Source organism: Anopheles stephensi, chromosome 3 (genome assembly GCF_013141755.1).
Source record: "Anopheles stephensi strain Indian chromosome 3, UCI_ANSTEP_V1.0, whole genome shotgun sequence".
NCBI classification, from domain to species: Eukaryota; Metazoa; Arthropoda; class Insecta; order Diptera; family Culicidae; genus Anopheles; species Anopheles stephensi.
In genome coordinates, this window is record NC_050203.1 from 34,691,359 (window position 1) to 34,713,397 (window position 22,039).

The 22,039-nt window shown below is 44.3% G+C and overlaps 2 protein-coding genes across 16 annotated transcripts; one reads left to right on the forward strand and one right to left on the reverse strand.

Annotated features, from left to right (window-relative positions):
* Positions 1-57: 57 nt before the first annotated feature.
* On the forward strand, positions 58-4,448 carry LOC118509738 (mitochondrial thiamine pyrophosphate carrier-like). Of its 2 annotated transcripts, none has more exons than XM_036050868.1 (2): positions 58-665; positions 770-4,448. In XM_036050868.1, the coding sequence occupies exon 2, from the start codon at positions 1,832-1,834 to the stop codon at positions 2,753-2,755; it is 924 nt and encodes a 307-aa protein (XP_035906761.1). In that variant the 5' UTR covers positions 58-665; positions 770-1,831; the 3' UTR covers positions 2,756-4,448. The 2 variants fall into 2 exon arrangements, with proteins under 2 accessions (XP_035906761.1, XP_035906760.1); XM_036050867.1 differs by having other exon boundaries at positions 58-293.
* LOC118509646 (palmitoyltransferase app) lies at positions 4,440-21,895 on the reverse strand. 14 transcript variants are annotated; one of them, XM_036050566.1, is made up of 10 exons: positions 21,540-21,852; positions 20,136-20,649; positions 15,470-16,021; positions 15,049-15,394; positions 14,871-14,982; positions 14,603-14,757; positions 14,393-14,514; positions 14,174-14,303; positions 13,317-13,404; positions 4,440-6,680 (listed from the first exon to the last, which is right to left on the reverse strand). In XM_036050566.1, the coding sequence occupies exons 3-10, from the start codon at positions 15,625-15,627 to the stop codon at positions 5,392-5,394; spliced, it is 2,400 nt and encodes a 799-aa protein (XP_035906459.1). In that variant the 5' UTR covers positions 15,628-16,021; positions 20,136-20,649; positions 21,540-21,852; the 3' UTR covers positions 4,440-5,391. The 14 variants fall into 14 exon arrangements, with proteins under 14 accessions (XP_035906459.1, XP_035906460.1, XP_035906449.1 ...); XM_036050567.1 differs by having other exon boundaries at positions 4,473-6,680; positions 21,676-21,852; XM_036050556.1 differs by lacking the exon at positions 4,440-6,680 and adding an exon at positions 8,794-12,740 and having other exon boundaries at positions 21,588-21,895.
* Between the last annotated feature and the right edge of the window lie 144 nt (positions 21,896-22,039).

The following is a 22,039-nucleotide window of genomic DNA, read 5'->3' on the forward strand; positions in this document are numbered from 1 at the left end:
GCTGCGGTCCACTGGAACCACACTCTGTGCACCGTAGACGTCAGCTGTTCCACTTGCTGTCACAGCAGCTTACAGCGCGTAAACAAACGAACCAACACTTCATGCGCAGTATCGCAGCTTCCTGTAACCCCGAAACACACACAAACAATCGTCCGTGTAATAACCGACATCGAGGATGGGTGGTGGATGTGTTTGCCTTCACGCGATGCATTAAAATTGCCCGCGACCTTGCGTTTTTTAGTATTGTTGGTGGGATTGACGTATGGACCGGACACCGTGTACCGGAATCGAAGGTAAGCAGAAAAGCGCACAGAAGGAATGCGTCGATAGTGAACGCACGTTTACGTAAACACGTACGCCCCTGCCTGTGGAGTGAAGCCTTTTACGCCTCTGGGCAGGTTGTTTGTTTACATGGTTTTTACTCTTCGCGAGCAAAACCGGCTACGACGACGCTTATGTCACACCGTGGTGCTGGTGCTGTGTGTGTGTGTCACGTTGATTTGAACGGTGTGTGAAAATAGACTCGCGCTGTGCTATTAATAGCGGCGCACATGGTGAAATTGTGTTGTGTTGTTGTTGTTCTGCTTGTAGCAGCAGGCAAACGCGTCAAAGCCCACCGAAAATAAAGCTGTCTAGCTAGAAGTCGACGAATCGTGTACAGAACGGTACGTTAGCGTACTGAGAGGTTATATTTTAATAATGACGATCACGACCACGAGATCGAGCCAACGGATTTTACGTATCATCGTTGTTATTCTATTCGTTTTAGGTTAATAGGAGATGCACACTGCAACCTTTTGCTCCGTACCAGAGTCGCGCCCGTGTGAAGGCCATCTTCTTCTTCGCACCATCCCCTAAACGCGGCTGCTGAGATAGTGTAACGGTACACACACGTAAGCGACATTGTAGTCGTCGTAAGGGCAAGAGTAAAGGGAAAAGCGACCAAAACCTCACCAAACTAACCGCTCGCAATCGATGATGGGCGGTGGAGAGGACGACGAGCAACGATCGCACGACTGCACCTTGAAACGTACGTGAGAGCCGATGATAAGGGTGAAGGTGACAGACACCACCCGCCGCAGCTCATCCCATTCAGGCGAAGAAAACAAGTGCCACATGAAGCGGACGCGGTACATTCGACAGTGTAATGGAAGTTTCGGCATTGGTGTCGTTGCCGTTTCCGCTGTTTCGGCGTCCCAACGAACGTAAGGTGTGCGGCAGGTGGTGCGGTGACGGTGGACTAACAACGGTGGCACATGGTGGTAGCAGCAGCAACAGCAGCAACATTATCTAAATTCTAACCTCGTCAACTACGGCGACTCTGCAGGCGACTAGACTAAGACAACGTACGTGAAAAAAGAAGGTGGTGACGATGATGATATAACAACCCCATTTTTCGGGCAACACAATGTGCAGAGTGTGAAAATCGGAACGGTGCTCCAAAAAATTCGGTTCTGCTGTGCTTCGGATACGTGTTGGCCCCTCCGGATTTTAGCGGGTAGTGTACTTTCTGTGTGCCCCCGTCGTGTGTGAGTGCGTGTGTGTGTGGAAGGATTACAAGCAGAGCTCGCGGTCTGGACAGGCACTCAAGGTAGTTGAAAGGAAATGTGCGTGCAAGCGGCGCCACTCTAACCTTGAATTGTTTCTAAAAAGTGAACCATTATTTTGAAATGCGATTATTTGGCGTTTAAATATTACCGATCGAGTGTGTGCGCGCGCGCGTGTGTGTGTGGCTCTGGTAGTCTCTGTGTGCGTGTGTTTGTTTGTGTGGATCTGCGACTTTTGCGGTTACGCTCGTTGCGTAGCAACGCACAAGAAGAGAACGTTAGCAATGGATCGCGATAAAAACGATACGTCGTCCAATTCGGGCATCGCCGGTGGCTTTGCCGGGTGCATCACACGCTTCATCTGTCAGCCGCTGGATGTGCTGAAGATACGCTTCCAGCTGCAGGTGGAACCACTGAGCGAGCAGCACGTGACCTCGAAGTACCGCACCATTGCCCAATCGACCCGGTTGGTGTATCGCGAGGAAGGGCTGCGCGCCTTCTGGAAGGGCCACAACCCGGCCCAGGTACTGTCGATCATCTACGGCGTGGCACAGTTTTCCTCGTACGAACGGTTCAACCATCTGCTGCGGACCGTCGACACGTTCGAGCGGCATCAGAGCGGGCGCAACTTTGTGTGCGGTGCGTTGAGCGGTACGTTCGCTACGGTCATAACGTTGCCGCTGGATGTGGTCCGCACCCGGCTAATCTCGCAGGATCCGGGCAAAGGCTATCGAAGTTCGGTGCAGGGCCTAAAGCTCATCTACACGTACGAGGGCGTCCGCGGGCTGTACCGAGGGCTGGGACCGAGCGTACTGCAGATCGCACCGCTCACCGGTGGCCAGTTTATGTTCTACAACATCTTTGGCAGCATGTTCCGGCAGTATTTCAACATCAGCGCCAACGAGACGTTACCGGCGATCGAGCTGTTCATCTGCGGTGGGCTGGCAGGGCTGTGCACGAAGCTGCTCGTGTACCCGCTCGACCTGGCCAAGAAGCGGTTACAGATACAGGGCTTTGCGAAAAGCCGCCAAACGTACGGGCGCCACTTTGTGTGTGATAACATGTTCAACTGTCTGTACAACATTGCCAAGCAGGAGGGCATGATCGGGCTGTACAAGGGGCTGTATCCGGCACTGCTGAAGGCGTGCTTTATGTCCGCGTTTTACTTTGCAATCTATGACGAAATGGTGCTCATACTGAATCACTGATAGTAGTGGTAGGTGGTCGTGGAGCCTGTCTGTCCCCGCGTGTCCCAAATGTCCCGGCCGAAAAACGACGACGAGGAAAACGGTGCAAATTGGACGGAGAAAAACACACCCATCATACGCTTGTCTTCCAGACACCAGGTGCTCTTCAGGGAGGGTTTTTACATCAGTGCATGGCGGTTTTCTCTTGAAAAAAAAAAACGGGGAGAAGGGACGAAGCTCCAGCGCAAGACGAAGCGTTCCATATCACACTTGACGTGCAAACTGAACTGAGAATATTAAATCCTAGTAAGCTTCTTGTCCGTACGGCTTACTTGGATCGTGTATTGCGAAAAAATGTTCCTGTGTTAACGACAAAAACAAAGGCTTAAACCCTCAACGGGGGAAACAACTACTACTGCTAGGAGTTAGGTGAACGCTTTACTGCTGTGTCGAATAATGCAATTTCTGCTTCATCACGAAAGTAGTTTAGTTTAGCGATTAAGAAACAGAACACAGCTGCACACGCCGCCCATAGGACGTACGACGCGCGATCAGTAGTAGTAGCCGTTTACTCTGTAGCACCCCCCACCCACATTACTACCCGTGCCCTAAAATGGATGGCGGCAGTGACTGCCAGACCACCACCACCATGAAAAACCACTTATGTACTTACACTTGTGTTGAATTACTTTCAATTGTGGAGATTGTTTTTTTAGTTCCTAACGTCTGGTGGAGTTGTTAGCAGCGGGCAAATTAATGTGACGATAACCGCATTGTATTCAGCGAAGCGGAAGGCAATGAACTCAGGAAAATGATTAAGTTACAGTTAAAGATATTTACGGGGGAAGATTTAACTGGCAACTGCTGCTTCACAAGGTTACGGCCAGCAGCTACTTTTCAACACTGTTTCTTGCAAAATTGTAGCACACGTTGCGTTTTCTTCGTTTGGGGTACCTGGCACAGCACACACCATGGCGCATAGTTAAGGAACGATCCGTAGAATTTGCAACGCTCACAAAAGAAAAATGAAATTGTATGCACATAATGGACCTTAAAACCGCACAGAACAGCATAGGACACCCATCCCCACACGAAAAGCACTGTACAGGAAGAAGGGACCTTGGATGAAATTAAGAATGAATGTATAGCGCTTTCTGTGCGCGCGCGCCTAGTAAGATTGGTGGAATGAGAAACACGAGATATTAGATAAGTATTTAACACGTTCACTAGCTTTAACGCTTCCAGCGAGATACCGAGGACATACGCGAATATTGTATAAAGCACACACACACACACATGAGTGATGCGAAAAATGTATGTATGTATGTTTATGAAATAATCCGTGCGCAAAACGAGAATTGAAGTAGGCACAGTGTTGTGGGCCCCGGATACAGCAGCGGAGAGAGAGAAGGAGAGAGAGAGGGAAAAACGATCGATTCGAACGACAATAAAGGGGTGAAGTTAGTACGGTATCGTAAGTATCGAATGTCTAAAAAGCCTACGCGCCGTAAAACGATAGTCAATTGGTTTGCTTACTTGGGTCGAACAGAGCAGAAACCATTCCTGCGTTGACTCTCTATCAATTAATCGTGCACTCCCGCCACCGGCAAACGGAAACGGACCAGTGGTACAAACGCTGAGCAAGATGGTATGCGTGCGTAAAATTGTGAAGTAAAAGGAGAAATAATAAAAAACACAAACTATAAACAGTAAACACAAGCAGTAGTCTGTACATTTGTTTATTATGGGTTTATGATCAAACGGATAAACTTAATCATTGAACACAACACTCACACACATACATTCAAGTTTGCACTGCTTTCACTCTCTCACTCTCTCACTCATCGTTCGGTTCATGCTTCCTCTCACTGGTGTAACAAACAACAATTGGTATGTTTTTTGCTATGTTTTCAACAATGTAGTATCTTTTAGCTCCACTGTTGCCTATTTCCCTGTTGATCTCCGCCGCGCAGCTGTCCCCCTATGGTTTCGTGTCCACTACTAACAACACAAAAATATACATCCGGCGCGTATATGTATTAGATGTCGCGTCCACTACTCCAATCGAAAAGGTGGCTCGTCGTTGTTTTCTATCACTCGGGCAATCGGTTGAATTCCTCATTCCCCCCAACTGGGTCGTCCTCGTAGATCGCCTCTTACCATCAGTTCGACAAAAGGAAGGGCCTCACGAAACCCACAACAAGAAAAGACGCCTAAAACACAAAGCAATGCAATAATAGCAGAAGAGATGAGGTTTCCACACGGTTTGTTTTTGCGTGTACGAAGTATTATCATTCTATCATTTAAATTCTTCTATCATATTGTTGCTGCGGGTTGATTTTTGTTCGTTCGGGGTTTTCTTCCTGAAAAAGGGGGGTCATCAAACTGGTGGCTTGCTACACTGACTAACTTCTGTTTTCTTCTGCCGGTATCTACACTTTCTCTCTCTCTCTCTCTCTCTTTCTCGCTGTCGTGCTGCACAGCTACAGGTGACGGAATTGTGATGCTTCCTACTGTAACCTTCCTTAACTTCTAAGTCCCTTCCTCTCACACGCACAAACACGGCGGGTTTGTCCTGGTGGCCGGGTGCCCTAGTGTCTAAGCACATCGGAATGTATGTCTTTGGAACGGTGGTTTGACTCCCTGCACCCCTGCAACTACACGATTGCAGTCTTCACCAGGCAGGACTGCGAGTGGTTGCCGATCGAACCGTCCAAGCTGTCTAGATCGAGCGCCGTATCGATCATCGTCGATTCCTGCAGCAACCGCATCCGACTCGCGCTCGGTGAAATAAACATTGGCGATTCGCCGTTGCTGCTGCTGTTGTTGTGAGCCGAGAGGCCACCGTTGCTAGCGATTGAATTAGTCGTTGGCAGGGAAACTGCTGCTGCCGGCGCGACAGCCGTTCCACCGGTACCGTTGGACGTCTGTTGAATGATTACGTTGGGATCGAGCGTTTTAATGACGTTTTTCATCTCGATCGTAGTAATCATTGGTTGCTTTAGATGCTGTTGCTGTGATACTACCGTTGCTGCAGCAACACCACCACCACCACCACCATGGTTTACTGAGGATGATGCGGGTGGTTGCACTTTCGTCATCGTGCTCGCACTTTTCGCCGTGGCAAAGGAGCTGGACAGCACCGGATCGTCCAGATCGAGATCGTTGCTGATGAACGAGGAGCTGAGCAGCTGCGATGGATCGTCTAATGCTAGATGCTGATGGTGGTGATGATGATGATTCTGTGAGGCATTATGATGGTGAGAATGATGTTGTTGCTGCTGCTGCTGCTGCTGCTGCTGCATCGCTGTCCCACTCCCCGAGTGGGGAACGGTGGACAGTTCCGGTACGGCCGGCCCACTGCCGCCAACGTTCGAGTACACATGCTGATAGCCACCAGAACCGATACCGGTCGCCGAGGAAACGTCCACCCCGGACACATTGCTACTCCCCACGCTGGCCCGCTTGGGCGACAGTAGGCCCACGGCCGATCCGGACGGAGAAATCTGTGCCGGTGGCACATTGCTGTACACATTCTCGTGCCCACTCACGCTGCACACCATCATCAGTTCGCTCACGTTGATAATTTCGTCCGCGCTTTGTATTTTGTCGCACTCGCTCATCATCATGCTCGAATGGTGGTGGTAGCTATGCTTTCCCTGCGGTCCACCACCCGGCAGACCACCGTTCGTACCGTTCGCTACCGATTCACGGAACAGGTTCGTGTAGCTGCCGGTCAGTTTGTTGCTCGTGTCATCCGGTGTTGCGCCGCCGCCCATGATGGCCCTCGTCTCTAGCTCCATGCCGTCCTCGTCGAGCAGCACTGTGGTGGTCGTGGTATCTTCCTGACCGACGATACCAGCACCTCCCGACATCATGGACACGTTTCCGGTCGTTGCAAGTGGCGCTTCATTTTCTACCAGATGCGCCACACTGTTGGATTTATCTGCAGAAAAGGTAGAATAAAGAGAAAAGAAAAAGAAACCGGATGAAAAAATAAACATTGATTAGTGGACACTCTCCGGTTGACTACGGTTTAGCAATAAGTCTAATTAGTAAAGATAAAAAAAAAACAAAACAAAGTAGCGTTGCAAGAGTAACAAACAGCGAACGAAAAAGAGTAGAAAAGAAACGAGAGAACAAACATGCAAATAGAGCAACTGATTGCAATAACCGGGTTTGTCGTTCTTATAATGTAACGCAACGCTACAAAAAAGAAAGAAACAAAACTATAACTATAAACAAGTAACTACGAAAGAAGGGGAGAACATACAATTGAAAAATAAAATGAAATTAGCAATAAAACTAAATTAAACAGCTCATAACGATCTGTGAATGCTTGAGAAATGTTTAACAGTACATCATTAGTTACTACATGGAGTTTAGTTGATTTCTTTTACAATCGTTAGTTCGTAGTATGTAGTATGGATAAATGATTAAAATGAACGTATTTTGCAGTATTTGCATTATACCATTATCTAAGGTTTAGATAATTTTATCAAATTCACGTGTTTATCCGGTAGTGGGTGTTTAGTTGAGAACGTTGTATATTGTTTTTTTGCTTCTCTTTTATATTATAAAGTATGTGGAAGTGATTTCTTTATGCAGGTGTTTTATGCGCACTTCCAGAGACCGTCTTTTATTGTTTTTCAAAAGTATCTGCTAAGAATAAAAATGTAAGCACTAACAATTACCAAAAAAATAAAAAAATAAAAACGGAACTAAAATGTTAAAACATCAGATACGGCCGTTATATTTATATAAGAAAACAAAACACAGTACAGTGCTGTGTTTTTTAATTGGTAATGTAAAAGCATCGACCTATTTTTGTAGGCTCCTCAGTATAAATGGTAATCAAGGCCCCGAGCGCTGACCGGCCTCGTACAATATCATCGGCTTCGATTTCTAAAAGCCAGGCTACATAATGCGAGATGTCAAAAAGATTGCGCTAAAAAAGGGTGGGAGAGGGGGGAGGGGATTTAGGCGAAATCTATCCGTCAATAAGATTTCGCCTCCTCGAGCTGAAATCTCAGAAAGATTTCGCTTCTCTCTAGCCCTCTCTGTCACATTCTATGCGTTGCCATGGTAGTTTTCGGTTCGGACAACGCGGCTAGATGAAACGAGATGATTTTGACAGAAAAATTTTGCCAATCCCTTTTAAGCGAAATCTTTTTTGCATCTCGCATAATGTAGCCTGGCTTTAAGGTAATTGATTAGCCCTGCCATCTGACGCTATTCCCATGGCAACTAGCTTTGTTTACCATTTCATCTAGGGGGCCTACAAAAAATAGGTCGATGCTTTTACAATATCAACTGAAAACCCCTGCAATCTCTCTGCATCTTATCACAGTACAAAAAAGGGGAAAAACAAACAAACAAACAAACTAAAACAAAAATGTTTTCAAACAAGAAGTGGATAAGTTTGAGAGGTGTATAAAAACTATCGCACTAAAAGAAAAACAAAAAGCGAGCCAACTTGGAAGCGATTCATGAGAGCCATTCAAGGTAGAGTTATGGTAAGAACGAATCTGAGTAAAATAAAAGAAAGACATTGGAGAAAAAGTTTCAAACTGAATTTAAAAAACAAGGTAGAGAAAAAGGAGCATTTTTTTGAGTAATTGAATCGGTTTTGAGAAATGGGATTTTTTAAGGTTGTGGTAGAAAGTTCGTGACACTCACCGATACCCAACGCCAAAATCACAATCACACGCAAAACACGCGTTAACGCGTCATCAGGGTTAGCAAAATTAAGGCTCGGTACAATAGTGAAAGTGCGAAAGTAAAGAAGAACATGAGATGGTTCACTTATTGCTTGGGTGCGCCGTTCCAATCTGTGCATTTGTGCCGGAACGAACGAATCTCAACCAATTGCCAAGTGCAGAGAAGACCACGACCGCGAAACTGTGTTTGTTGTTGAAGTACACCTTTTCTTGTGCCTGATTCTGTTACCATCTATATTGTCTACAGAAAATGGTTTCTAATTGTTTTGTTTTTTGTAATTTTAATGCCTAAATGCCTTTGCTAAAAAGAAGTTCTCCCCGTCACTTGATTGTTGTGTGTTTTTTTGGGTTTCCTATTTTCTAGAAGTTCTTGTTTCCTTTCACCGGAAGATATTGTCGAGATATTTCATCTCGTAACCAAATCGCTTATTTATTTTTTCTTTTTGTGATCTATTGTTACAAAACGTTCCTCTTAAGCGCACCAAACAACGGGTAAACAAGGGGGACTGGATTTAATGTAACTCTAAATCTGTGTTTGTTAACATGTTATTCAAAACAAGCAGCTAAAGCAAAATTTTGATACATGTGCAACATAGCCGTTAGTAAATAAAGCATTTGTATGCTTATTTCAGCGAATGTTCATTAGACACTATCCGCACAATCATTCTAATGCATTCGCCGTATTAACTGCAGAACAAACCAGCAAAAATCCATTTACACATTATTTGCCGAATGCAAACGCATGGTGGTGGCATGCTGTAGCTGGAAGATCTTGTAACAATGTTATGGTCAGGTTTTTTTTTTTGCACTACTTCTATTCCTTTGAAAGGTATTCTTTCATAAATCTAACAACTTCTGCATTACATTGGTTTCCTACACGTATTCTTCTCCCTTTTGCACGCTTCAAGGCGTGATAAACCTTTGGTTTTTTTTGTTTGGTATCACAAATATATAATAACTGTACTCGTGGATGAGTGTGTGTGTGTGTGGAGTTTTTTAATTTGTTTCTTTTCAAGAACAAACGTTGTAATGTCCTACCACAATGTTAGATTCTGCTCAAAAGATGAAAAATATTTTCGAAAAAAAGGAACTCTTTGCACAACGTAACAAAGCGAAAAGAAAAACAAAACTATTAAAAAATCAATGTAAAAACAAAAAAAACATGACTTTGAAACTGCTAACAATAACATTGATTTTGATGAACGTGTTTTTTTTTCTTTTTCGTCTGACTAGCAGCAAACAAAGCAATACAATCAAATCAAGCGAACTGTAACGCAGAATGGCCTTTCGGGAACATAATCCGGCATACACCGTGTCCCCGGTTACAATACGGTGTTTTGCAATTGATAATATAAAAACGTTAGTCCTTTTCGTAAACTCTTCATAAGAAATGGTGAACAAAGCTAGTTGACATGGGAACTGCTTCAGATGACAGGGGAATTCCTTGTGAAGTTACAAGATGATATTGTAATCGAAGCCAATGATATAGTACACGGCCTGTGAACGCTCGGGAAAGTGCGTAACGTACAGGTTATAAACGCAGGATGTAACGTATTGTACGCATTGTAGTTTTACGTAAGGAACCAGTTTTTGGATATTCACTAACTCAGTAAGCGACACTGGTTTTATCCAACACTTTGAACTTTAAACCAAGACTTTCATACAGCCCGTGTTTATACTTGCACGTTAAGCACTTACCCGTGTGCTGTCTACACTATCAATGGCTTCGATTACAGTATCATCTGGTAACTTCACAATGAAAGATGATTGATTCCCCTGTCATCCGAAGCCGTTCCTCCCATGGCAACTAGCTTTCACGTAAAAAGTTTACAAAAAGGATCGATGCTTTTACATTATCAACTGAAAACCCCTGTAATTTCGCCTAACAACAACGAACAAAACTATTTGCAGCAACTAACATCGGCACGAGCAGGAAATAAGAACTATTACGTTTTAGACTTGACAGTTATGCAGAATGTTCGAACGTTTTGGAATACATTTTTAGGATTTTTGTAATTTTTTCATCACATTTTCTTAGCGTTTAATGAAGGTCTAGTATAGAATAATGTACTACCTGGTGTGCAACTATGTTGCTTGAAGGTTTTTATATAAAAATCAATATTTATAACTCGATTATGATTCGATCGCAACTATTCAACTGTCATTTGCTAGGATATAAAAATCAAACCTATCACCCACTCGCTCTCTCTTTCTATTTCAAAACGTTTAATCCGCCAAGTGTAACTATTTTCTTCCTTTGTTCTATTATTTTCTTCAATCTCGACAGCTAGTACAACTTCTGCAGATGCAAATAATAAAAATGTGTTTGCAACTTTTAAAAGACAACCTCTGCAGATCAAGCTGCTTAGCACAGTACAAGAAAAGTTAATGCTTTTTATAACGCAACAAAACTTTTGCAAATTGCTAAACAGCAGCAACAAAAAAAGAGAAACAAAAACTCAAATGTGCGCTTGTGTGAAATACACTGAACAAGAGCCAACATGTATAATTAACCTCAAAGAACAAAAACAAATAAAACAATGAAGACCATAGATTGCGAGTCAATTGAACGACTTGCGGGCGCTTATTAAAGTGGTGTGTTGGTACGGTACGGTGTGTGTGATCAAATGTAAATGAGACGAGAAAAGCCCGGCAGCCCCTCGAGAAATTGAAATTCCACCAGGACCGTGCGCGGGTTGTTGTGTGAAATTATAAAAAATTACAAAACTAAAAATGTAGTATATGCTAGGTTTCGTTCGTAGCATCCTCATGTATCGAGTTGAGATCGAAATTGTTAAACTGATACTCGAAAACGTTTGAGAAGCGTTGCTTGTCGCTTCCGCCACGCCGCTGTACGTACGGACTATTATTACCGGTATTGTTTCCCATTCCTCCTCCTCCTCCTCCTCCTCCAGTACCACCTGTTGTACCTTGGCCTGCTCCTATGCCACCACCGCCAACTCCACTTCCAACACCATCGCTGCCATTCAGGCCGCTCGCACACTCAACGTACGGGGTGCTACTGCTGCCCCCACCGAGCGTGCTGGCCGCACTGAGCATGCTGCTCCGATTGCTCGACGAAACGCACGTGTTAGCGCTCCAGAAGCTGGGACTAAATTGGCTAAAGGAAAGCGCCGGCGAAACGGGATTGGTACCGGTTCCACTGCTACCGAACGGTGGACCCGCCAAAGGTGACTGTAGGGCCAACGGTGGTGGAGTAGGCGATTGTGACGATTTCATTTGATAAGACGGTTTACGGTAGAACTTGGCGTATCCGCCACCACCCTGCTGCTGGTGGTGTCGATGGCGATGATGATAGCCACCATTATTCGACGGCTGTTGTTGCTTCCCTCCGCTAGCCGCCTTCGAGTGAAGCATAGGATCTAGCTCACTGCTGCAGCTAGGACTACCGCAGCGGATCGTTCGCGGACTGTTGGGGCAGGTGTGTGGGGCAACAGTTGGACGCTGCTGCTGCGGATGGTCCGACAGTGTGGTGATCGTGTCGTAGCTTGCCAGATACGAACCGGAGCCCGATCCGGACGGGAGCAAATTGCTTCGGCACCGTCGATCGAGCGACGAGGTAGCGGAGGACGTCGAGTTGGACGATATGGTAGCGGTCGAGGCGGACGTGGACGACGAACCTCCGGACGACGACGACGAGGCGGACGAATCTTTCAACATCAGACCGTTACTGTACGGTATTACGATCGGCGCCGGGTTCGCCGACGGATTAAAGTGATTGTTCAAGCTGTTCGTGCTGCTGTCGGGCACATTGGCCAAACAGTAGGGACCACCCGAATTGTACGTGCCACCACTGCTTCCGATCATCGTTTGCTTACCATCCTCCAGCGGGTGATGCTGATAGATCGGAAACTGCAGATCGTGCGATGATTTGCGTATGCCGATCGCTCGATTCCGATGGTACGGATAGCGGGGCAGCGTCATGTTGAGGCTCATCATGTGCAGCGGTTGCGTTTTCTGCTGCAGCAGCTGCTGCTGCGATACACTGTTCGCCCCGTTCGGGGTCAGTGCCTGATGTGGCTGCTGCTGGGTGTGGTGAAGAAATTCCGACTGGCTTTTCAGCAGCGGCATCGGTCCGCCCCCCATGGCTCCACCTCTCATCAGCATCGTGGAGGGAGATATTCCACCGCCGCCGAGCGACGAACCCAGTAGCTGACTCTGGTCGCTGTAGCAGTATGTACCGCCAGCACCGGTACTGATGTTTGCCCCACTAACGCTATACTTTGACTGCGGTGCAAAGTACTTAAAGTTGGTCGGAATCGGAACTGGTGAGTCCGACAGTGGGTGGTGCGGAGAAGGTAGCAACGATTGTAACGACACCGTACCCGCGCAGGAAGAAAGGTCGTACGGTGCGGCGTAGTTGTGCGGGAGGTTAGTGGGCGCGGATGGCGAGGAGGGCAACAGTTGGTGGTTGCATTGTTGTTGTTGGGTGTGGTGGTTGTGGCGATTGCGAAAGGACGCGTTGTTGTGGTGGTTAGAGGGCGAGAGGTCGTTGATGGTATTGGTGTTGGAAGTGTTATGCGAGTGATTGAGATTGAGAAGATTGCATTTCACGGAATGATGGTACAGGTGTGGTTGCACAGGTTGTTTTGGCGAAAGGTTCACGTAAGATAAGGATAAATTACTATATTGTGATGCAGTTTGTGATGAATGTTGCTGATGGTTCAGTGGTGGTATTGGTGGTGTTGGTGGTGGATGGTTGTTTAAATTCGTTTTAGTCGCTGTATTAGCAGCATTAGCAGAGGGTGCTGCCGTTGCATAGTTCGAGTTAGTTACATTCAGATGGTTTAGGTTAGTGTAAGCACCGCTGCTAACAGTAGAAGCCGGTGAGGTCGACTTACCATTTTGTAAGTTATCGTAGCTACGCTGCCGATACACGCCCGTTCCACCTACCCCTCCTCCTCCGTTGGTTGCATTTTGCAATTCGTGCTAAAAATGTGAAAATGGACGAAAAAGTTTAGATGATTGGTAATAATAAAATTATGGCAAGAAATTGCTCAATGGCACAATGATTAACAACTCTCCCTAGCAATTTAATCAACAGACGAATTAAAATCTTTATCTGGACAATTTGCATACTCGAGCAACCCATACCTTTAACATGGAGATGGTTGTGCATTTTCTTAACAAGACACAAATACATAGTTTTTACTGTGTGGAACATTTTTGATCGATTTTACATTTTTTAGGTATAATGGCTAATCAGATTTAATCTAAGAGATCTAATCATTCTCGAATTTAGTCAAAGCCGTCTTTTTCTAAACTATGAACTCAGCATGAGCATCGACTAAAATAAAGACACACTTTCACGAGTGCTGTCCAAAGCGTTTTTAAACTACGTAATCGAATAGCCAGTTCTTGCAACGATCCTCCTGCAGACCGCAATGGCACTACCAGTCCGTCCGTCGTGTCGTGACAGAAAGCCGAGCCCTTTGTTGTAGGCAAATATGTGAAACTACCTTACTTAGTGAACATTTCCTTAGGTTTTTTTTATAAATTTTACAAAACTATCTCCTGTATTTAATTTTTTTTAATGGTCAAACAATTTTACCCCTACTTTTACGTCAAGCAAATACTGGCTTAAAGTTTAAAGAGCAGTTATGGACCCATACCAACTGGCCGTACACAAACGAACACATATTTTACGAGTAATTGATAGCCAAATAGAAGGTGTACTTCATCAAATGCATCAACTTACGTCCATACTGTAATGTTTGTTAAGTGTGTCCATTCCCGGCTGCATGACAACCAACGGTGGAACAGTGGCACTGTTGTACTTGTCTGACGCTTGCATTTGCGTCCGATACTCGTCCGTGACGACACCGCGCCTAAAACAAATAGAACACACACATAAAAAATACATATGTCACACAAAACATACACTCTACTGCCCCATATGACGGCGTTATCGACTTACCGATCAATCAGCGACGGTGTTATTGGGCCGCACAGTATGTGGAAACAGTTTAGGCAAATGTTTCCTTGCGAATATGGGTTTATTGCCTGCTGGCCACCTTTTGAGCTGAATGAACCTTTTATCTGTAACAACAGCCGAAACAACGCAGGGAAGCAAATGAGTCGCTTTATCGCTGAGATGGATGAGTGAGTGAGTGAGTGGGATACGTACATCTTCATTCGTTGTTTGATCACTCGTAGTAAGATAAGTGTGAAATCCAGCTAACCCGATAACAGACCACACCGAACAGAAACAAATTATCGCTATTATCACACTGGAAGGAGTCCGCTTGACGACGTCAATGAACTGGTTGTCTTCCTTTAATACTAGTTAGAACAAACAAAAAAGAAAAACGTGGAAAACCATAATTAGCTCGAAATTATAAATTCATCCCCTTCATAGAACAGCAAACGAAAAAAAAAAGGAAAAAAACACTTACACATTACTATGTGAGTCGTTGTGCAGGAAAATATGAATACTGCTAGGAACGCCAACGAGACAATGAACATGTAGAAGAACCGATAGTTACGCTTGCCAACGCAATTGCCCACCTGCAAACGATACAAACACGTTTACTTCCGACCGAGATTCGTTGCGCAGGACAGTTTATTACGCACCCACGGACAGTGATGATCGAACCGATCAACGCAATTATCACATAAGCTGCAGTGGGAGGCCCGCGGTGGCCGGAAGATTTTGCACGTAAAGCAATACTTGAGCTTCACCGTCTGTCCTTTCACGAACACCTCCTTCGTGCGGGGCGGTGGCCGGTAGGTGGGGCTGTTGAGCGAGTTCGGCACCTCGATCTGCTTCTCGATGTAAGCCGCCTCGTCCTGGGACGCGCGCGGTATGATGCCCGGATCGCTGAACGCCGTCCGGAACAGGGAGCTTAGCGTGAAAATGAACAGAATTCCACCGATGATGGGAATTGCGGGCGTGATGCGTTGTGCCAGAAATGGGCAGCTGTAAGCAAAGGCGAAAGAAAGGCAGCATTAAAAACCACTGAACAGCCGGGCATAGTTCCACCATTTTACTCACTCGAACACGAAAAATAATCCACTCGTTGCAGTGATCAGTATGACCGTGAAATAAAACACGCCCGAGTTCGGTGCCGTCATCAAATATCCGTCGCAGAAGAACTTGTTCCGGCCGGCAAATATCTCCCATTTTTTTGTCACTTTCTGACTTGGTGCCATGTTTGTTTTTCTATGTTTTAGCTACACTTTTTGTATCTAAAAGTTGCGTTGATATTGCGTAAATAGTAGTGTTATTACTAATAGCTGGATCTCTGCCACAGATGAAGATGGGAACTGAAAATCTACACCTCTCTGCTTTTAGGCAAGCATGTCAATGGCATCGAATGCGTGCGAAGATCGTAGCAGCAAGGGTCAAAGCGTTTGCTAAGCAATAGCTGTTTATGTTACACCAATCGTAGTGATCTGCTCCAGCTGATGATCGTTTTTCTAGCAGCATGAGGGGTTTCGCTTGTTCCGGCGGCCGGAATTTATTTCTAAATCGGATGTTTGTTGATGACTGCAGAGGTTCTCAACAGACGCATCATGTCTGCCAACGATGGATTATGCTACATTGCTGTTTTCAGAGCAAAAACAGCGAAATGGAAATGAGAAGAGAAAAAGAGGGGGAAATTAAAACAAACAATTTTTATCGGTCGATGCCGGCGTCGGCGTCGTCGTCGTCGTGTGCCCTGGGTGATTATTAGCTAATATTTAATCACGGCGGATGGAGAATAAAATCAATCAATCAATTGCAGGGGTGGCAGTGGAGGCTGGAGGAGGATTATTTGTTTTACTGTTTAGTGTTACCCTTATGGCGTACAAATTCTACGGCATTTAGACTATTTATTTCCAGATCAACCCTTGCGTGTAACGCTACAAGAAAACCAATTTGGAATGGTACTTTATAACGCCTATAGGATTATAGTGATTAAAAATGTATTAACCAAGGTCAGCATTCCACTTTACGCGATACAATAAAACCAAAGAGTTTTAGATTGTGTGTTACCCAAGTACATCATATTTTTAGCCTGATGTGGCCGGGCCTGTAATGAAGCTTTTGACGTATTTTAATTAATCACATAATTGCGGATTGGTGTTCTAGTAAGCAGGTGAAATGGACCTAAAAAAACTTGGATTATTATGTTTATGAACTCTGGGAAACTCTTTGCAGTAATTGTTGATCAATGTCAATGATCTGTATACCAACTTCGACGAATTATTCCATCTTGTATAACTTTTTGATTTTATGCACAAATGTGCTTATAAAAAAAAATTATTTATCTACAGGACGCATGTAATGTTAGAACGACATTAAACAAAATAAACTATTGGTATAAGATGGATTTTAAAACTAAGATTTGGTATTTCTAAATTACGGTGTAACATTTTCGCTAGGTAACATGGGTACAGGGCATAGATCTTCGGTAAAACTTTTGATAGGGTTGAACTGAGTTGTTGGTTGTTTTCTTATGAATCATCGACAACAATCCAGGAGTCATCTAGGAATAACAGAGAAGTCTTAAAGGTAAATTATTATATAAAACCTTAAAGAAGTGCTTTAAATTTTGCTACATTACGCACGATGCCCATTTATCAACAAAATAAACATGATCATTAGCATAAAAAGCATGAGCGAAAAATGAGCATAAAAATGGTTGTTTTTCTAAGCGTCTAAAATCGTTCAGAAAATATTTTTCAAACCATATGATCATCAAGATTTAATCCTTCTCATTTTTCGAGTAGTCTTTTGTACAGTATCAAAAAAAAACGAGCTGACTCAACTTTCTTAAGAGCGCATAATCTTTACTGGATTTTTACATCCAGTAAATTTTTTGGGGTGGTCTGGTGGCCGATGCGATACCGGCGCCAGTCTTCACACGGCAGGACCGGGGTTCAAATCAGATCCAGACCACCTCCCCGTACGTAAGGCTGACTACTTTTCTACGGGTAAAATTATGTCACAGAAAGCCAGAAATGGCAGGCTCAAGAGGTTGTAGTGCCAAGGAAGAAGAAGAAATTTTGCAGAAAAACGAAAATTTATATTAACTATCCAATGTCAGCCTGAGTGTTGCGAGTTGTCCGCTCACAATTTATTGGACTCTTCAAGATAAAGATAAAAAGCTTATTTAAGAATTATTTTATTTATCATTACGGTTTGACGACGTATTGTCAACTTATTTATGATGTTGTTCAGAAAGAAAAATATAGCCATAGAGATGTTCAGTGAAATTACCAGTTCAGTGCAATCATTCCATTCACAAGTTTACAGACACAGTTTAAAAACAAAATAAATATTATTTTTGTTTTGTTGTTCGATACCCCGATATGTTGTTCAGACTTATGCCTACTGCTAAAGCTAATTCATAACAAACGAACCGTTAAAAACATATTTATTTCGGCGAGAGTTGTTAGTGACCATATGGTAGCAGCATGTGAGCAAACCCAATTAACGGACTGCACAAGTTAATCTGAAGGATCGGAAGTAAGAGACTACAGTCATTTGGCTTTTGACTTCCGTTGTTGTGTGTCTATCCGTAATGAGATGATTCGACTGCTTTTTGTACACTGTCCCCGAGTGTGCCGGGCTTCAATAATACGCATTGCTTGCTTAGCAACTAAACTTGCCCCTTTGTACTACTGTAGCAACACAAGAGGCCCTAAAACAGCGCGGTCAAGCATGCTTTGCACGGAAAACAATGAAAATCGTAGGAGACAGACAGATAGATCAACGAAGAAAATAACTAAGACGAAGTATGCTGTAGGGGAAGTTTTAGTTAAGTAGACATTGGATTCGTTCAGTGCGTAAAAATTTATGTACAGTTCGGTCTAAATATATCACTCAACACAAAATAAAACAAATCTCCTCAAATTGTATCATAAATTGGCTTTCATTTCAAATATGCTTTGCTTTGCTTGCAGAAGCATTAAAATTTCAACAATGTGTCGAACATGTGGTGTGAATTATTGCCCACGTCGTCATTCAATTGTAAAGGAAAAAGATTATTTGTTATCAAAAATTCAAAACGCACTACAGTACTAATCATCGCTTCCTCTACCAAATTTATCGCTCATTGTTGATAGTCTTGTCAATATATGCCAAATTGGAGGCATCGATAATGAGCTTAGTACGACCTGTTCAAATTCGAATGCAGAGTTGAGAGGCACGTGAAGAGAAGTGGGGCTCTTCTGGGCACAATGGAGCATGAACTACGAGAAAAACTTGGCAGCATCACAGGAACACGACTGTTCGAGACCATTTTCGACACCTTTCGCTAATTACAAGGTGGATCGCCAATGTCCATTTACCATCCTGAGAGCGGCTGTGAGCTTCGCTAACGACCAAACCAGTAGAACTCTCTGCCGTTTGCCAGTTTGAGGCTTCAACTATTTTTATTCCAGCTCTTCCAGCACATTATAAATAAGTCATGTTGAGCGCTGACATAAACGTTTGTTGATAGAAGAAGGTCCTTTTCAATCAAATCAAGAACACATTAAGCGCACAACTGGAGCTGGAGCCATGTTTTGCCGATAAAGATCGATTTCCGATGTACGGGAACAAGATAAAAATATCGCTCGCCTCCGTTATCTCAACCGCATTACTCATCATTTTCGGGGTAATAAAACAACTTCAAGCGCAACATTTATTCGCGTATGTGATAACGATGTAAGGCTACACCAACCAAAAACGGGGCGAAGTAATTTACAAATTACTCTACACCCCACACTACCCGGCTGTCGTGGCACAACAAAAGTTTAGTATTGTGAGTCTCGAAAAGCAGCCAAGATAAGAGTTTTTATTTGTTTTCTATTTGGATTAGATATCTGTATTGATAACCGCCATATGCCAACAATCATGGACGTTGACGATAAAGCGTAGTATACGTGACTCGCGTCGGCATTGTGCCTAGGGCGTCTAGCCTCCTACATCAGTAAATCGAGTTTGTAATTCCAGAATTTTGTATAACCAATTATAAACTATACAAACAATGGCAAAGGCTGATAATTAACATCGTCGTTAGTTATCTTCATGCAATAGCACAGTTTTATGCGGTGTGAGCCACTAACTTGGATGACGCCGGTAGAAACAGGGAAAGACAATTTTGCCCTAGTTTATGCAATAGGCTCAAGGATCCTCACACACAACAGAACCGGGTCACACAGTTTTCCTTCGGCGTGTTAACTATCATGGCAATCTATTAGCAACCTGGTTCAAAGAAAGGGTATACTCTTCGGGCGACAGAATGGGAGAGAAAATGAGAATCTCAATGCTGCCTCGATCGGGAAAATCGGGAAACCATTTCAGGCGAACTTTACCATCACCACCATCACACTAATCCGTGAAGGCAGGATTCATGTTCCAGTTCTTACAAAATCACAGTCTATGTGTGAACTTCATAGGAAGAATGCCCAGAATAAAGTGGAATATAAAAGACAAAACGTAACAAGGTTGTACAGGCGAAGCAATCGATACAACAAGCATAACATTGGGGTCTGATATGCGATGCATGAATACTACCAGCAAATATAGGCAAGAACAGGATAGCAACAATAACAACACAACACTGGATGACTCATTGAAGCATGCAAAGAAGGTAAAAGCATTAATGCGGGGGTTTGAGCTTTGACGCCGTACTATGGTGTTTGGGGGTGTTTCTGCGTATGTAATGTGTCCCCACCCAATCACTTACCCCAAAGGTAGAAAATAATCCAAATCAGTTCAGGATGTTGCAGTTCAGGAAGAAGCGGTGCAGAAATGGACGAAGAAGAACAGGTGTAGCACACACACAACAACGCACACACTACCAACACAGGGCTAGATTAGTTTAACTACGTTTTGCACTACACAAATGCCGCAGCATGCATTTGTTTTCGACAGGACAACATCCGACACGGTCTGCTGCAAAACCGTCTGCATCGGAAAACACCGCCGGATGCTGCTTGTTCAGTCAGCGCACTACTGCAACACACATTCTACTTGACGGCCGTCATCATCACTGATGATCACACACAGCCTGCTGGAGATAGAGACGTGCTTTCGCGCAGCAAACCGGATAGCAGGAGGACCTTAAACTTTGGAATCTTTCATGCTTTTTTTTTTGCTAAGCGTTTAGTTTGTTTCTCCCCTTTCTTGCTGCCACTGCTGGTATTGTGTGGAGGATCTTGGTTTTCTTTTTATTCACAATCTGTCAACACGTTTACGTACTTTGAAAGAAATGTAGATAAGATGAAATAATGGATCGTAGTGAATATGAAAAGCTAAACAAAATCAACCGCTACTGAAAGCAGCCGCTAGATGAAACAAACTGAAAATTGGATGTCCGAGATTGGATTGGAGATCCGAGAATTTGTGCGGTGATAGAAAAGCTATCACACAGCACACTCGTCACGACACGCGAATTGACCTTCGATACATAATGATGTTGCACCTTCTCGTGTGTAAACCACCATCACCACCCACCGCCGCACATTGCTCCACACGGTCACAACACCCACAGAACTAGGGAAATGATTATATTTCATTAGTTTTCTTCATTTACAAAGATGATAGCGAATGAAACACGGACCAAAAATGGCACAACACAACACCAAATATCGCGCGCACACACACACACACACACACCCAGTCACTGTGACGAACACGTCCGTTCACGCACTCGACCACGGAGGAACGCCGCGTTGTCGTTGTGTTGGGCAGGCAGCAGCGGTGAGGAGCAGGTTGCAGATTGTTTCAATCGTACATTTGTGGCCACTGTGAGAAACCCTAAAGCGTCGTGTCGGTCGGCGGTGTTCTACTTATTGTCATTAGCCCTGGTCGGGGCGCGGGGCAGACACGATGGGGACGGGACGGGCTGAAGCTTCAATATTGTACACCCCGTGTTCGGTGGAAACGCACGCCAGAGTGGCGAAAGTGGCAGCAAACACATCGATATGGATTACGAAGGAACTTCACGTGTTTGTTGCGCTTGCTGCTGCTGCTGCTGCTATTATTCCTCCCGTGTTTCCATTCGATTTGCTTGCTGCTGCCCCTGCAGTCCCACGGCGACGGACGGCCAAGGAGACAAAAGGGTCGAAACTAATTCTCAGCTAATCACCGAAACAACACCTGTTACTGCGCTCGTGCACAGCCACTCGCACCGTACCGCACATTCCCGGACATGTTAAACAGCTTCGCACTAAATTCCATCAGGTAGCAAGCGTCTTGAAAGTAAATTTGTCTGCAATTTTTACCAAATTCTACTGCAGCTTTCGGGCCGCGATCACCATACATGGAAGAGATGATGACAGAACCAATCCTGTTATGTTGCGCACACACACAGTAGGACCATCGTTGATGTACGTGCGTTGGAGTGAAAGAGCCAGCTAGCTGCATCGCGAACGATTATCAAGGTGTATAGATAGACAGCGATTTGACGAGTTCATAACTGTCAGATTCAAAATAAAAAAAAATCCGTTCGTTTTAAATGTTTTTCCTCCAATCGCTAACATTTTTTGGAAAAGATACTGATACAGAAGACCAGTTTTATGTCATAAGGGCTGTAGCCACATAAATTAAGCATTTGTTGTATTTTTGATTAAATCTATTACAGCTTGG